The sequence below is a fragment of the Puma concolor genome, chromosome C1, assembly GCF_028749965.1.
Source record: "Puma concolor isolate L17-30 chromosome C1, mPumCon1.1.hap2, whole genome shotgun sequence".
In the NCBI taxonomy this organism is placed as follows: domain Eukaryota; kingdom Metazoa; phylum Chordata; class Mammalia; order Carnivora; family Felidae; genus Puma; species Puma concolor.
In genome coordinates this window covers 63,512,726-63,528,677 of record NC_141674.1, presented here as the reverse complement: position 1 = coordinate 63,528,677, position 15,952 = coordinate 63,512,726, and the positions used below count along the sequence as shown (strand labels likewise).

Genomic DNA, 15,952 nt, shown 5'->3' with positions numbered 1-15,952 from the left:
TTTAAAAAACTTTTTGAAATGTTTTATTTTTGAGAGAGGCAGAGCGTGAGTTGGGGAGGGGGAGAGAGGGAGACACAGAATCTGAAGCAAGCTCCAGCCTCAGAGCTGTCAGCACACAGTCTGATGTGGAGCTCGAACCCACGAACCGCGAGATCATGACCTGAGCCTAAGTCAGATGCTTAACCAACTGAGCCACCCAGCAGCCTCAAAATTATGAAAACTTCTAATTGCACTGTTAAATTTCTCTCAATTTGTTAAATTTGAATGGTTTCTTCACTTTTTTATTACTTTTGGATGTTATGAGGACTTTAAAATAATGATCTAGCATTCCTTAGTACTGGACAGTCATAGAGGGGTTATGTTTAAATTAAATAACTTCCCAGTAGGCTCATCTCCAGGAAAAACGTTTACTTGCCAGAAAACTGCACTGCAGAGCACGCACACGCATGTGCACACATATATTCTTAATGTTTATGTATTTACTTTGAGGGAGAGAGAGTGTAAGAGTGCACAAATGAATGGGGGAGGGGCAGAGAGAGAGGGAGACAGAGAATCCCAAGCAGGCTCTGTGCTGTCAGCCCAGAGCCCAGTGCAGGGCTTGATCTCATGAACTGTGAGGTCATGACCTGAGCTGAAATCAAGAGTCAGACACTTAACCAACTGAGCCATTCAGGAGCCCCCAGCACACATATATATTGAATAAGAATTTTTGCAGACAAGGAAAGATAGCCCTTTTGGTTCATTATTCCAATCACCACAGAGTCCTTGTTCTAGGGAAGTCTCTGTCTACATTCTTGCATATTTGTAGTGATGGGTAAATACATTATTTTCCATGACAACCTAACACACATTGGATGGCAATGTTGTTGGAAAGCTTGTCCTTATGTCGAGCTATAGTCTTCATTTTTCTAACCTTTACCCATTAATTCTAAACAGGCTTCCTAAAGCAAATGCACAAGCCTGCTCTTCTTTCTGTGTGACATTATTTCAAAACTCTCAAAAATTTTCTAAATAATCAAACTTAATTCCTTCACTCTTCACAGCACATATTTTCTACAGGCCTCCCAATGGAGGATACTTAGTTGCTTCTGAATTTATTTCATTTTGTCAATATAGCTCTTAAAATGTATCATACAGAATTGTTACCATTTTTTTCCTCATTTGTGCTAGCTATACTTCTATCATTTCAGCAAGAAGTTACATTAGCTTCTTTTTTAAAAAAATTGTTTACTTACTTTTGAGAGAGAGAAAGAGGGAGTGCAAAGGGGGAAGGGGCAGAGAGAGAGGGAGACAGAGGATCCGAAGTGGGCTCTGCACTGACAGCAGAGAGCCTGATGTTGGGCTGAAACTCCCAAACCATAAGATCATGACCTGAGCTGAAATTGGAGGCTTAACTGACTGAGCCACCCAGGCACCCCTAGGTTAGCTTCTTAAAGGCAGATACATCACACTGTTGATTTCTACTAAAACTACAGTTATCCACTTTACTTTCTTTTTTTTCTAAAAGTAATGGTATAGATATGTTCTTCAACATTTTATATTTATACAAGTGATTTTATGATCCTTTGTTGAACTTCATGTCATTATTTTTGGACCTATACATTTGGACCTTTAGATTTCACTACAGTAATACTTTGTCTCCTCTAAAAGATAATCTGAGTTTTAAGATTGCCTTTGCTTATTGTTCAGAACCAGGGAAATGTACCCTACCAATGGTTTTCCTTTTTCCTCAGTCTTAGGAAAACATTTTCAAGGAGGTACTGGTATAGGGTACAGATGTGGAGAAGGACAGAGCCAAGTAGACAGAGATCTGGCTTTCCTAACCACATTCAACCAGAGCAGGTGTTTTTGTTCTATTTGCTTTTACAAATTAAACTTCTGAAGAGTTAGTTTGAAGAAATAATTCAAGGCTTAAAAATAGTTTTTAAAAAGATTGAACTAGGGGTGCCTGGGTGGCTCAGTCGGTTAAACATCTGACTTCAGCTCAGGTCATGATCTCACGTTTCGTGGGTTAGAGCCCTGCGTTAGGCTCTGTGCTAAGCCTGGAGCCTGCAGCCTGCAGCCTGCCTCAGATTCTGTGTCTCCCTCTCTCTCTGCCCCTCCCCTGCTCACACTCTCCTTCTCTCTAAAAAATAAATATTATATATTGAACTATTTATAATTTTTGCGGACATTCTAGTTCCATGAATACAACTTACCTTAATTGTGGTGTTTTAATAATAAATGAAAGGAGGGAGGGAAGATTTTGAATATAAAGTAATTAACAAGCAATATACAGAGATGTTTAAACTACACACCAATTAGCTTTTCCTCCATTGGTTATCCACATCTTCTGACCATTAATAATATATTCATCTCCTTTTTTTTCTGCTTTGGTCTTTATACTAGCAACATCGGAGCCAGCTCCAGGTTCTGTTACACAGTAGGCCTTAAATGTATGGAAACAACAGAAAAAAATTAAATATTATTAGACTGTGAATGTTTATTTTTTTTTTTTAATTTTTTTTTTTCAACGTTTATTTATTTTTGGGACAGAGAGAGACAGAGCATGAACGGGGGAGGGGCAGAGAGAGAGGGAGACACAGAATCGGAAACTGGCTCCAGGCTCTGAGCCATCAGCCCAGAGCCTGACGCGGGGCTCGAACTCACGGACCGCGAGATCATGACCTGGCTGAAGTCGGACGCTTAACCGACTGCGCCACCCAGGTGCCCTGGACTGTGAATGTTTAAAACCAGGAGTGCATTTTATTTTTCAAGCCACAGTGTTAAATATTTTTAAATACCTAAAAATAATATGTTCTTAGAGAATCAAATAAACTGCTGAAATGTAAAAACATTTATTTATTTTTTTAAAGTTTATTATTGAGAGAGAGACAGAGAGAGAGAGAGAGAACGAACAAGTGGGGGTGGGGCAGAGACAGGGAGAGAGAATCCCAAGCAGGCTCCACAAATGCAGAGCCTGATGTGGGGCTTGAACCCAAGAACTGAGATTATGACCTGAGCCGAAATCAAGAGTTAGACACTTAACCAACTGAGCAAACCAGGTGCCCCTGAAAAGATAAGTTTTAAGGATGAGTAAGTGAGGCAAGCAATAAAATAGCAGTTGTACAGAAGAAACTACTACAGTTCAGTACTAGAATGTGAAGTGTGAAACAGTTGATCTCAGGGTCGTGAGTTCAAGCCTCATGTTGGGCCTGGAACCTACTAAAAAAACCCCCAAAAACCAAAAAAAAAAAAAAAACAACCCCAAAAAACAGAAAAACCCCAATGTTGGAGTGTCTGGCTGGCTTGGTCAGTAGAACATGCAACTCTTGATCTTGGGGTCATGAATTCAAGCTCCATGTTAGGTGTGGAGCCTACTTAAAAAAACAAAAAATACCCCACTACTATCAAGGGTGGATTTAAGGGGGAATAACAAATCATATGGCATAGGTACCAGGTATCTACATTTTACGAATAAGGAAACTGAGGCATAGTGAGACTAATTTGCCCAAGTTCACAAAGCTAGTAAATAGCAGAAGTACCCACATAAGACTGGAGTCAGAGACACAAATTAGAAGGCTTTGCAATAGTACAAGCAAGAAATAAAGCTTTAACTAAGAAACAAGAAAAAATGGAGAGAACTGTGGTGTGAAATCTACAGGACATGATGACTAAATAGGATGTTGGGGAGCTTGTGGGGAATAAGCTTAGGAATTCTCTGAGCTTGCACAGATAGGTTAACAAGGCATAAAGAAATAGAAAACGATAGCATGAATGCATCCAAGATTAGGTAAACAGGGCAAAGGCCCCCAGTATAGGACAAAAGCATAGGAATAGGAAATCTCAGGATGAAAACATCCAAGATGAGGTAAACAAGATTAGGTATTCAGGGCGTTAGCACCCCTCAACTTTCTACAATAGCAGAAAGCTGCTTTCACAAAAAGGAAGAACCAAAATAGGTAAACAGGTAAACTGGACTTTAGACTACAGCAGGGTGAAGTTGCCCAGAGCAGAGCCTAGTTAGCAAAAGAAAGGTGCCTTGTTGACCCTGAGGTAGCATGCTCTTTCTTGTCCCCTAGGCCAGTTTAGGTAAACAGAGGTGGTGCCTCACGTCTGTTAACAACCTTCCACCCAGTGCCAGGATTTTGTTTTGTATTGACTCAAACCCCTAATACTGAATATCTTAAACCCCCCCTTCCCCCACACCCATGAGTTAATGTTCACGGTTTCATTGTCTCTGTGTGCACATCCATCATGCTTGTAAGCCTTCTGATCCTAATAAAAACGGAGCAAGGACCCTCAGGGCTCTTATCTCCTCTCAGGTATTAGCCTCTCTTGCATTCTAATCTTGTGTCCGCTCTCTTGCTGGACAAGAGAGAACTCCAGACCCACAGTCTACGACAGGAGCTAAAGAGGATGTTATGATCACCAAATTTTTTAGTTTAGGCAACTTCCAATAGGGATAACCTAGAAAGGAAGTAGTTCTAAGGAGTGGAGAGAAGACAATTTGGTTTGGGACATATTTAGTTTAAGCTATTTAAGTCTAGACAAGAAAAAAAAGTCTAAAGGCAAGTACATATAGAAGAGTAAAGCTCAAGGGAGAAGCCAGGGCTGAAATTAGAGTTAATAGACTACCCAACGAATATACCACAACTTAATGCCAGATGAGGAAACGAACTTCATAATTTAAGTCAAGAGTAAAATTTATGTAAGTCAACAGTGCTAGGGGTGCCTGGGTGGCTTAGTCAGTTAAGTGTCTAACTCTTAAACTTGGTTGTGGCTCAGGTCATAATCTCAAGGTTCGTGAATTCTAGCCCCACATTCAGCTCTGCGCGGACAGTGCAGAGCCTACTTGGGATCCTCTCCCTCCCATCCTCTCTCTGCCTCTCCCCCACTCATGCTCTCTCTCTCTCAAAATAAATAAACTTAAAAAAAAAATAAGTCAACAGTGCTAATGCTATAAGCTATGTTTACAACAGTATCTAAATAATATACATAAAATAAAATAAAATAATAAAATACCTAAAATAAGAGTGATAGAGAAACACCTGGGTGGGCTTAGTCGGTTGAGCATCCAACTTGGACTCAGGTCACAATTTCATGGTTTATGAGTTCAAACCCCATGTCAGGTTCTGTGCTGACAGCTCAGAGCCTGGAGGCCTGCTTCAGATTCTGTGTCTCTCTCTCTGCCTCTCCCCCACTTGTGCTGTGTCTCTCTCTCGAAAATAAACATAAAAAAAAAAAGAGTGATGGAACCCTCCAACCTTGTACTCATCAGTTCATGCTAGAGTATTGTATTTACTCTGTATTTCAGAGTGTGGTTACTAATGATGGGACTTTATTGTAAAAATAAAAATTAAAAAAAAATTGGTGATAATTAGCTTAGAAAAGATTTACATGATAACTATATTCAAATATCTCAAGGGCTATACAGCCAAGGGAGAGAATTTGAATTGACAGAACTACAGTGAAATCATTTGAACTTTTACTGAATATCTATTATACTGTGAAGTGGCAAAATTATGAAAAAAATGACAGAATCTTTTTCCTCAGGACCACATAATCTAGAAGCACTTTCCAATTATCAGAAATGTTCCTGAATGGAACTACTTTAGCAGGCTCAACTTGCAAGCATGAAAACTGAAAACATGAGCAAGATGGCCTTTTGACAGGGTTGCTATAGAGGGGATTCAGGTGTCATAGGAGTTAACTAGACTGATCTCTTACCTACAGATTTAAAGATGTTTTCAGCATTATAACAACAAGAAAAAATACCGTATCAATGAGCTGTCCAGGAAAAGATAATTCTGTAAAGTACCAAAATTTTATTTTAACCACCAGTGGGAATTTTTTCCCCTGAAATATTCTTATTAGACATTTCTCTATAATAAGGCAAAGTTTTTAGAGCTTATGAAGTATACGGATCTGTGTGTTTCTATACAAAATGGCTTGTTACAGATAATTCTTCACGGTTGTCTTATTGGATTGCTTCCTAGTAATTAAAATTAATTTTATAATGCTCTTTCAGAAGTCTTCTTTTTTATTTCAACTGCAACTTGTTTTCTTCTTTATCACACTACACAGTATTATATATAGTATTGTCATTCATGTGTTTCTCCTTTGTGCTGTATCAGCGCTTCCTGAGGGTAGGAAAGGTACACTATTTGGCATCCCTAATGCCTATTAATAAGTATGTCTCTGGCATTTGTCATCCTCACTATTGTAACTAGTTTGACTTATAATATGTAAATGCTGCCATTCAAACCAGAAAAAGCAAGTAAATCAGTAATTTTTATGCATAATTTATTTACTTATTTGCATAATTCTATGCATAGTAAGTTAATACATTGTGTATGAGGATCTGAGAGTCTATCAGATTGTTAACTTCTTGTGACCAGGATCGAAATTTATTCACTTTTATTCCCTGGTGCACAGTATTAAGACATTTGAATGAATGAGTACAACAGTGTAACCTATTAGTGATGATACCACCACCTTACATATATATATATATATATATATATATATATATACATACATATACACACACATATATATACATATATATACACATATATGTATATAGTTTACAAAGAAGTTCTACATTTATTTTCTATTAAAAAAAATTTTTTGCCTTATACTCTAGAGTGATTTCAGGTAGTTTATATAATACATGTTTTTTTAAAAAATTGCAGTGAGGTGAAAATAAAGATAAAACCAGAAAAAAAAAAATACTATACCACATGCTTTGAGGTTCAAATAATTACTAATGGAGGACTGTAAAATTAGATCTCTGCTTCCATCTTGCCAAAAAAAAATACTAGTTAAAAGTATAACTTTGAGGTGTGAAATGCCTATAAGCTGAAGTCTGGCATAGAGCAGGCAATTCACATACTGAGTAAATTAGTGGATGAATGAATAGCGGTTAAAGAGAAATGAAGTTTCCTCTGGTCATTAGGTACGATGGAAACTTCTCTAATATATTTTTGCAAAAGGAACACTATTTAGAAAAACAAGTATTTTATCTTTAGTATATCCCTTTTAAATACTATACTCCCTATTTTCAGAAGAGACAATGAGGTTAAATGACCAAATGAGATCGCATTGCTATTATATGGCTGAGTCAAGACTTGAAGCAAGATTCAGTGTTGTTTCAGTTGCATTCCAGCTACTTCTAAGCTCCACTGGAAATGCATTATTTTATGGCAGTAGTTTTCTGCACCATTACCAAGCTTTTTACAGACTGCTAGGTTCTAAGACCATGCTTGGAAAAGTAACTTTACTTAAAGTCCTGCCCATAACAAGCTTACTCTAACAGTTTAATACTTGTTCCTAACTGGGGGCACCTGGGTGGCTCAGTCGGCTGGGCGTCCCACTTTGGCTCAGGTCATGATCTCACGGTTTGTGAGTTCGAGCCCCGCATCAGACTCTGTGCTGACAGCTCTGAGCCTGGAGTGTTTCGGATTCTGTCTCCCCCTCTCTGTGCCCCTCCCCTGCTCCTGCTCTGTCTCTCTCAAAAAATAAATAAACATTAAAAAAAAAAAAAATACTTGTTCCTAACTGTCTGACACTGCATATATTTCATGTATACATTTAAAATACTTACTCCAGGGGCGTCTGGGTGGCTCGGTCAGTTGAGCGTCCGACTTCGCCTCAGGTCATGATCTCGCGGTCCGTGAGTTCAAGCCCCATGTCAGGCTCTGTGCTGACTGCTCAGAGCCTGGAGCCTGTTTCAGATTCTGTGTCTCCCTCTCTCTGACCCTCCCCCGTTCATGCTCTCTCTCTGTCTCAAAAATAAATAAACGTTAATAAAATACTTACTCCATTCTTGAAAAAAGAAATATGGTTTCTGTGGGGCACCTGGCTGGCTCAGTCAGTAGAGCATACAACCCTTGATCTGGGAGTTGTAGGTTTGAGCCCCACATTGGGTGTAATAAAGATTACTTAAAATCCCCCCCCAAAACTTAAAAATAGAAATACTGTTTCTAATTTATTATTTTAATAGTTTACATAATAATATCTATGCAATAACAGAATTACTTTTCATTTTTGAAAGTTTTCTTATACCATATGGTATTGAAAAATAATTATAGTGCCCTTAATTATCTCCGTACTTGCTTCCTCAGTATATCTGAGGATGTATATCCAGAGTATATCTGACTGCACCAAGCAAGAGATTAAGTTTTATGAATATGCAATGACAGTGTATCTGTACTGCAAAGTTAAATCCAAAACCTTGTATTAACTTCTTCTGTATTGATGTTTACCATGACATTATTTTTAAAAGCCAAAACCTAAGGAATTTAAATATCCAAAAATAGGGAATAGTGAAATAATTTATACTACAGTACATCCATTAGGTGACATAGTATACAGTAATAAATATAATAAAATTTATTTTTTATTTTTCAAAACACTGCAGTATTTAAAAAATTATGTAAGAAAATGCTCATGTTAAACAGGATATAAAACTGCATATATAATATGACTCTAACTATTAAAAATACATTTATATGTATTAAAATATCTGACAGCATGGTTTGTGCCCACCCAAGGACACACACACACAATATCTGACAGCAAATATAATGAGAGGAAGACCACTTAACTTTTTTTTTTTTTTTTAATGTTTATTCATTTTTGAAAGACAGAGACAGAGCACAAGCAGGGGTGGGGCGGAGAGAGAGGGGGACACAGAATCTGAAGCAGGCTCCAGGGTCTGAGCTGTCAGCACAGAGCCTGACGTGGGGCTTGAACTCACGAGCTGCGAGATCATGACCTGAGCTGAAGTCGGACGCTCAACCGACTGAGCCACCCAGGCGCCCCAAGACCACTTAACTTCTTATCTGAGGGACCATAGTTTTATAATCAAAAAAGTTAAAAATATTTTTTAAGAAATTTAAAGAAAACACATTAGATGTAGTATAATTTTATAAATATTTATTGGGAGCTAAATAACTGTGTAAATTGTGGATCAAGACATAGTATGTCTACTGACTGTTTTCATTTTCACCCTTGACTTCATATTTTGAGTACATTTACTGCTATTATGCACTAAAACGGGGAAAATGTATAGTAAACCTTTATTAATTCAGAAGTTAGAATAATTTTTACATAAACTGAAGGTATCCATAACAAAATAGCCAAAAAAATGTTTAAAATATTTGAACTATTTTTAAAAACTTTTATCTTAGAAATACCAATTTATAAGTAATAAAATAATTACAAATATTCTTATCAGTACATTCGGGTAGGTTCTCCTAGGCATCTCTATGCTATAATTTTTTACCCTATTTCTAGTATTATATATGCTACAGGATACAATCTAAATTTTCACCTAATTCTTAGACAATACTGAGAATTAGTCTCCTAAACCCTCATTTGTTGAAAAGTTACCAATTAAGAGATTTATATAAATGTTTTTATTAAGCAGTTTGCCTAAAATTCAGGTACCTAAAATTAAAAACATTGATTTTTTAAATGTTACTTTCTACTCTTTCAGACCAATTTTTACCATTTACCTCAAAACTAGTAACCATTTACTCTATTTTGGGATCACAATCACACTGTAGATTGAAAATATATTCAACTGATAAACAAAAGAAGTCAAATTCCTTATGTAAAAACTTTCAAACTAGATCTTCTGTGTGTGTGTATATATATGTATAAATATCTTTTTTTTTTTTGTTTTAAATAGACTCCATGCCCAACGCAGGGCTTGAACTCTCGACCCTGAGATCAAGAGTCACATGCTCTACCAACTGAAACAGCCAGGAGCCCCTATAAATATCTTTTTTTGATCCAATTTAAAAATTTGTTGAGTAGTGCCCAGAGAATGAAATAAAATCTATAAATATTCTCAAGTCATTCAATCATTCAACAAATAAAATGATTAACTTTTCAGTCCCATTAATTTCTTATTAGTTCAAAAGACTACTAGTTCAAACATCTATTGTCGTACGTTCAATCTGAACTTCTTGACACAATCACTCAGTTCTTGAACTGCAGAGTGCTCCATTAAACAGGTATTTCTTTCCTGGAAATGAGCTAGGAGATGATTATGACACTTTTCTGGAACCCCAGAAACATCCTAAATAGACAACTTTCTCTTGAAAATAAGCAAGAGGTTTATTATGACACTTTCTTGGCATCCCAGAAACATCATTATATCTAAATATGCTGCTAACTTCTGTCTTAATGTGTTCTAGCCCAGTGTATACACATTGATTGGAAAGGAGAAATATTACCCTTGTTCCCTTCTTTAAATGTGGAAAAAGGAGCAGCCGCACATACTCACACACATCATTGGCTCCTCAGTCATCCTCCCCAAATACTTCTTTTGTTGTTGATCATTTCCAGCAATGATAATAGGCATTTGCTACCACAGAAAAGTGACATTGAAAAAAGCAAGATATTTTTATTAGGTATGTAAATTTAGAGATTCTATAATTCAAACCCAGAGAACTACTTTTTCCCAAGGGGTAAATCCAAGAACTGGCCTTTATTCTTCCTTTAAGACAGTTAAAACCATGAGGAAATAAATCTGTTAGTCCAGTATTTTCATAAAAGTTATATAGGATTTGTCAATATAGTATGTAAAAATCTACTGTAGTAACATGCACAAAGAATTAAATTTAGGATAAGTGATGTGGTATATATGATCAGGTCTCTTAAGAATTGCTCACTAAATTCAGCACTGCCAGCAGTGGCAATAAGCCATCCTGATACTTCTCCTGAATGCTGGTTTTTGGCCTTGCCCTTACCTAAAAACTGCCACTGAAGCAGCAGCCAAAGTGTACAGTTTCCCCACAAGGACAGGGAGGACTACAAGTACGGAGACAACTGGGCCAGAATGATCAATTCTGGGAATAAGAATTCTAGCCTTCACTGCAGAATCTTGTGTTCATTTTAAAGAAAATTGTGTTGCACCAGCTAACCTAACCTAGCATTACTATCTCATTAACACCTGAGTTATACAATTAATTTTCTAAGGAACTTACCCCCAAAGAATTTGCTTCAATACAAGTCTGAACCCCTGTACATCCATAAGCCAATTCTTCAGTAATTAAACAAGCATCAAAAATTCCAAGTCCAAGACCTCCTGTAGTATCAAAATGTTTTAAGGCCCATTATAATGTGTAGTATTATCTCATCAGAAATAAAGGTGAACTATTTTAATTTTTTTTAATGTTTATTTATTTTTGACAGAGAGAGCACAAGCTGGGGAGGGGCAGAGAGAGAGGGAGACACAGAATCTGAAACAGGCTCCAGGCTCTGAGCTGTTGGCACAGAGCCCAGCGAGGGGCTCGAACTGACAAACCATGAGATCATGCCCTGAGCCAAAGTTGGATGCTTAACTGACTGAGCGATCCAGGAGCCCCAAAGGTGAACTATTTTAATTAACAAGAAACTAAAAAAGTGTTCTGGTTAGCACAGTAACAAATTATATTTATTCAAAATAAGTTTTAAATATTTCAAAAAATTTTCTATTTGTAATCTGCACCTGTCTTCCTGTTTCAACTGGATTTTGTAAAAACTTGATTCAACTGTGCCAAAACTTTGGCTCTTTTACCTGAAGGAGTGACAACCTCACAGGAAAACAAAGTCTTAACAAAATGTAAAATCAAAGGTAGAATTAATTGCAACAAACTGACCAACTCTAGAGAGAAATTACCAACGTTTAGGGATAAAGTTATAGTTGAAACCAGTTTAAAAAAGGAAAAATGCCTCTAGGTATTAGTACAAGGTTTCTAAAAGCAGGCAAATACTGAAGTCTAAAGAGAAAGATAAAGGCAAAAAGCCCTTTATCATAAATGACTTACATAAATGGCAACTAATATTTGAAAGACTAAGTAGAGTTTTGCAATTTTTTCCTATTCATATACATTCTAGGATTAAAAATGTGAACAAAGTGGGGCTCCTGGGTGGCTCAGTCGGTTAAGCATTGACTCTTGATTTTGGCTCAGGTCATGATCTCAAGGTTCATGAATTCAAGCCCCTTACCAGGCTCACGCTGACAGTGGGGAGCCTGCTGGGGATTCTCACTCTCTGCCCTTCCCCCATTAACTCGCTCGAGCGCGTAACCTCTGTCTCTCTCTCTTTCTCACAAAATAAATAATCTTAAAAAACAATGAGAACAGAGGCCCCTGGGTGGCTCAGTCAGTTAAGCATCTGACTTCAGCTCAGGTCATGATCTCGCAGTTAGTGAGTTTGAGCCCCGCAATGGGCTCTGTGCTGACAGCTCAGAGCCTGGAGCCTACTTGGGATTCTGTGTCTCCCCCTCTCCCTCTGCCCCTCCCCCACTTGTGCTCTGTCTCTCTGTCTCTCAAAATTAATAAATAAATGTTAAAAATAAATAAATAAAATGTAAAAAAATGTGTACAAAGCTTACCACAACTCCCTGGAATGTGTGTATTCATTAAACCAAGTTCCCATGCTTTTTTAATTAGGGGCAAAGGGTACTAAAAGGAAAGAGAAAGGTAAAGAAAAAAAAAAGTTACATTAAAATCTAGATAGTTCAATTGTATAATCTTATAAAAATGTAAAAAAACCTTTTTTCTCCTTAAAATGCACATAACTACCTCGCCAGTTTTATCATACTCTGCAGCAACTGGGATTACTTCTTCCCTGGCAAATTTACGAGCAGTAGCTTGAAACTCTTTCTGCTGTTCAGTGAGCTCTAAAAGAAAGTCATTTAGAAAACATTAAAATAAGACAATGAGCTGAGGAAAAAAGTCCTATGATATTAGTATGTAAAAATTTATAATGGAGTCTTTAATCCTTGATTAACCAGAAAGTCCACAAATAAACCACAAAGACCACAATGCACTTTCAGACTAGCAAGATTTCATTGTATAATATAAACAAATTTATGTCAACACAAGTACCAAAGGAGGTAGGTTAAGATTTCTAGCTTTTACCAAGGGGTAACAGACATAAACTCATTTTTCTCTTCCAATTGGTGAGGGTAAAAAAAAATTTGTTTTTACTTATTACTAGTTCCTAAGCAGATTTACCAAACGTTTACTAACACTGAAATGAAACTAATATGTAAGACATGCTCTGATCTCAAGAATCAGTCTAGGGAGATGAGACATGCTTGGTGAGACCATAAACCAGCAAAACTTGTTCCAAAATGTAAGGGTTAAATTGTAGTGTTAGGGCTAACCTGTAGCCTTGAGAAATAACAGCTTTAACACTGTAGGTTAAGAGGTAACAGCCTTATCCTATCATCAATCAAGGGAACAAAAGTTCAAGGAAAATCAACTGGGATTAGTGTTTGATTAGATTGTGGCAAGGGCGTGTCTGAACTGTTTCCAACCCCATCTGGGAACTATTTCTTTGTTCTGTTTCCAGGTGAAGATAAGACGATGTGGTAGGCTATAAAAACTCTGTATCCTGGCTGTTCCAGGCCGCACTCTGATCAAGAGTGTCAGTCCCACTCACTCAGCCTTACCTCTCACTGCAATATACTTTGTTGTGACTGTCACTGGTGCCCGTAGCATTGTTTCAGGAGTTGTGTGGATGCAACACAAAGTATCATGTAAGAATCCCAACACTATAATTTCAAATTTTACTCTTCCTTTATTTTTTTTAATTTATTTTATTTATTTATTTATTTTTTTTTTTTCAACGTTTATTTATTTTTTGGGGGACAGAGAGAGACAGAGCATGAACGGGGGAGGGGCAGAGAGAGAGGGAGACACAGAATCGGAAACAGGCTCCAGGCTCTGAGCCATCAGCCCAGAGCTTGAACTCACGGACCGCGAGGTCGTGACCTGGCTGAAGTCTGACGCTTAACTGACTGCGCCACCCAGGCGCCCCTTACTCTTCCTTTAACGTTTATTTATTTTTGAGACAGAGAGAGACAGAGCATGAACGGGGGAGGGTCAGAGAGAGAGGGAGACACAGAATCTGAAACAGGCTCCAGGCTCTGAGCAGTCAGCACAGAGCCTGACGCGGGGCTCGAACTCACATACCACGAGATCGTGACCTGGCTGAAGTCGGATGCTTAACCGACTGAGCCACCCAGGCGCCCCAGCCTTACTCTTCCTTTAAACTGAGATAATTTGAGGTTATAAAATTAGCACAAAGCAACTAGTAAAATGTGGGACTGTTTCTCAAAAGTTAACAATAACATAAAACTCTAATTCAATTACATAAAATATGAGGTTCTGTTGTTATAAAATTAATGGAGTGAATAAGGTGGCTGGACTGAGGACTGGAGCCAGTCATTTGCATTTTTTTCCCTTTTTTTTTTTTTTCTATGTAATTTTTTTCCAGGCATAGAATTCACTGATTATTCACTTACATACAATACCTAGTACTCATTAAAACAAGTCCCCTCCTTAATACCCATCACCCATCTGGCCCATCTCCCAGCCACCTCCCTCCAACAACCCTCAGTTTGTTCCCAATCATTAAGAGTCCCACACTGTTACAGGGTTTTAATGTGATTGCATCCAACATCAAAGGATAGGTAAGATTCAAAAGAGATAGAGGGTATTTTGGGCAAGAAAAATAAGAGCAAAAGCAAAGAGATAAGAATGAGCAAACATGCTCAATACTATAATCATTTGTATAGGGATGTGAGAAATAAAATGTAAAAGACATGAGAATTTTGGTGTTGAATCGAATAGCCTCAAAATCAAATCTTTCATTTTATAGATAAGGAAACAAAAGCCCAGAATGAGGAAATGATAGCCCCACAGTCTTACAATGAGTTAGCAGTAAAAGTATACATAAGAGTTTCAGTCACTGTTCTCTACATCACAATTTTTTTTTTTTTAAGTTTATTTACTTTGATGGGGGTGGGACAGAGAGAGGGAGACAGAGAATCTGGAGTGGGCTGTGTGCTGTCAGGGCTCAATCCCTCCATCTTGAGATCACTGACCTGAGCCAAAATCAAGATTTGGACACTTAACTGACTGAGCCACCCCGGTGCCCCACAATTTACTTTTAACATTGGGGCCAGCAGATACTAAGGTTGCAGGTGAATAAAAAGAGAGGGAAGACAGAGACCTAGTTTGTATTATTTATTGAGAACCTACTTAAATACAGTCATGCTGTACTAGGGATTTTACATATATATCAATCTTAAATCCTGTGTTATAGACATTATCTCCATTTTATAAAGAACTGGATACAACTGCTCATAGACGTTACCTCTATTCCTTTTCTTAAGTTTCTCAGCCTCCCTCCTAAATACTATATCTATCTCATCCAGTTACCCAGCATACCACCACAGATTTCTCCTGCTGGTGTCTTGCTACTGACTATGAATCTGTATGTGACAAACTGAAACTAAATAGCACTTATACTTAACCTATGTTAATAACAGAGTAAGAAAGAAAACCCAGTGGCCCAAGCTCCTATCCTCACATGGCTTGAAATTTTTAATTCTAAAATACGTTATAAAGAAGCTAAAAATCTTAAAAAATAAAAAACAAAAACGGATAACCCTAGAGAGCTTTGAGTTTGTCATTTGTACCTGGTTAGGAGTTAGTTATCTGAGCTGCCTTTTACCTATTTTCTGAGATCAAGAAACCAAAGCTAATGGATTTCAACTAAAAGAAAGGTAATAATTTTGAAGGAAGAAGCACTTTAGGAGACAATGGATGCTAAAAATAGCACCCATTTTTTTGCCTAAGGTCTTCATTTTAGACAGGAAAGGGGAAGAGAAATCTTACTACTTTCCCTTCCAATACCACATGACTCCCTGATCCCAGACTTTAAACCTATCAATTGGCATCAAAACTGCAGTGCAGATACAGCAGGGCCAAAACAGGCTTTGGCTTATTAGCAGGAAGCTAGCACTGTGTATCTAAATGTTCAAAATATATTTTTTGCATTCAAATTTCTAACTTGAAGACTATCTGTATCAGTAAATTTGTTGTTTAATTAGGGTTATAAACTTAGGGAAAAGGGCACAGATATATATGTCTCCTGCTAACGCAGATCTATGTGTAGG

The 15,952-nt window shown here is 37.4% G+C and overlaps 1 protein-coding gene and 1 long non-coding RNA gene across 2 annotated transcripts in view; one reads left to right on the top strand and one right to left on the bottom strand.

The window, feature by feature from the left end:
- The window catches only part of LOC147578105 (uncharacterized), a 46,541-nt gene that overhangs the window by 14,554 nt on the left and 16,035 nt on the right, over positions 1–15,952 (top strand). The window lies entirely within an intron of this gene.
- The window catches only part of ACADM (acyl-CoA dehydrogenase medium chain), a 34,801-nt gene that overhangs the window by 13,668 nt on the left and 5,181 nt on the right, over positions 1–15,952 (bottom strand). Inside the window, exons 3-7 of the mRNA XM_025912780.2 lie at positions 12,564–12,661; positions 12,374–12,443; positions 10,983–11,083; positions 10,280–10,360; positions 2,298–2,428 (exon numbers count right to left, since the gene is read on the bottom strand). Of these exons, the coding sequence (XP_025768565.1) occupies positions 2,298–2,428; positions 10,280–10,360; positions 10,983–11,083; positions 12,374–12,443; positions 12,564–12,661 (481 nt within the window). The remainder of the gene's footprint in view (positions 1–2,297; positions 2,429–10,279; positions 10,361–10,982; positions 11,084–12,373; positions 12,444–12,563; positions 12,662–15,952) is intronic.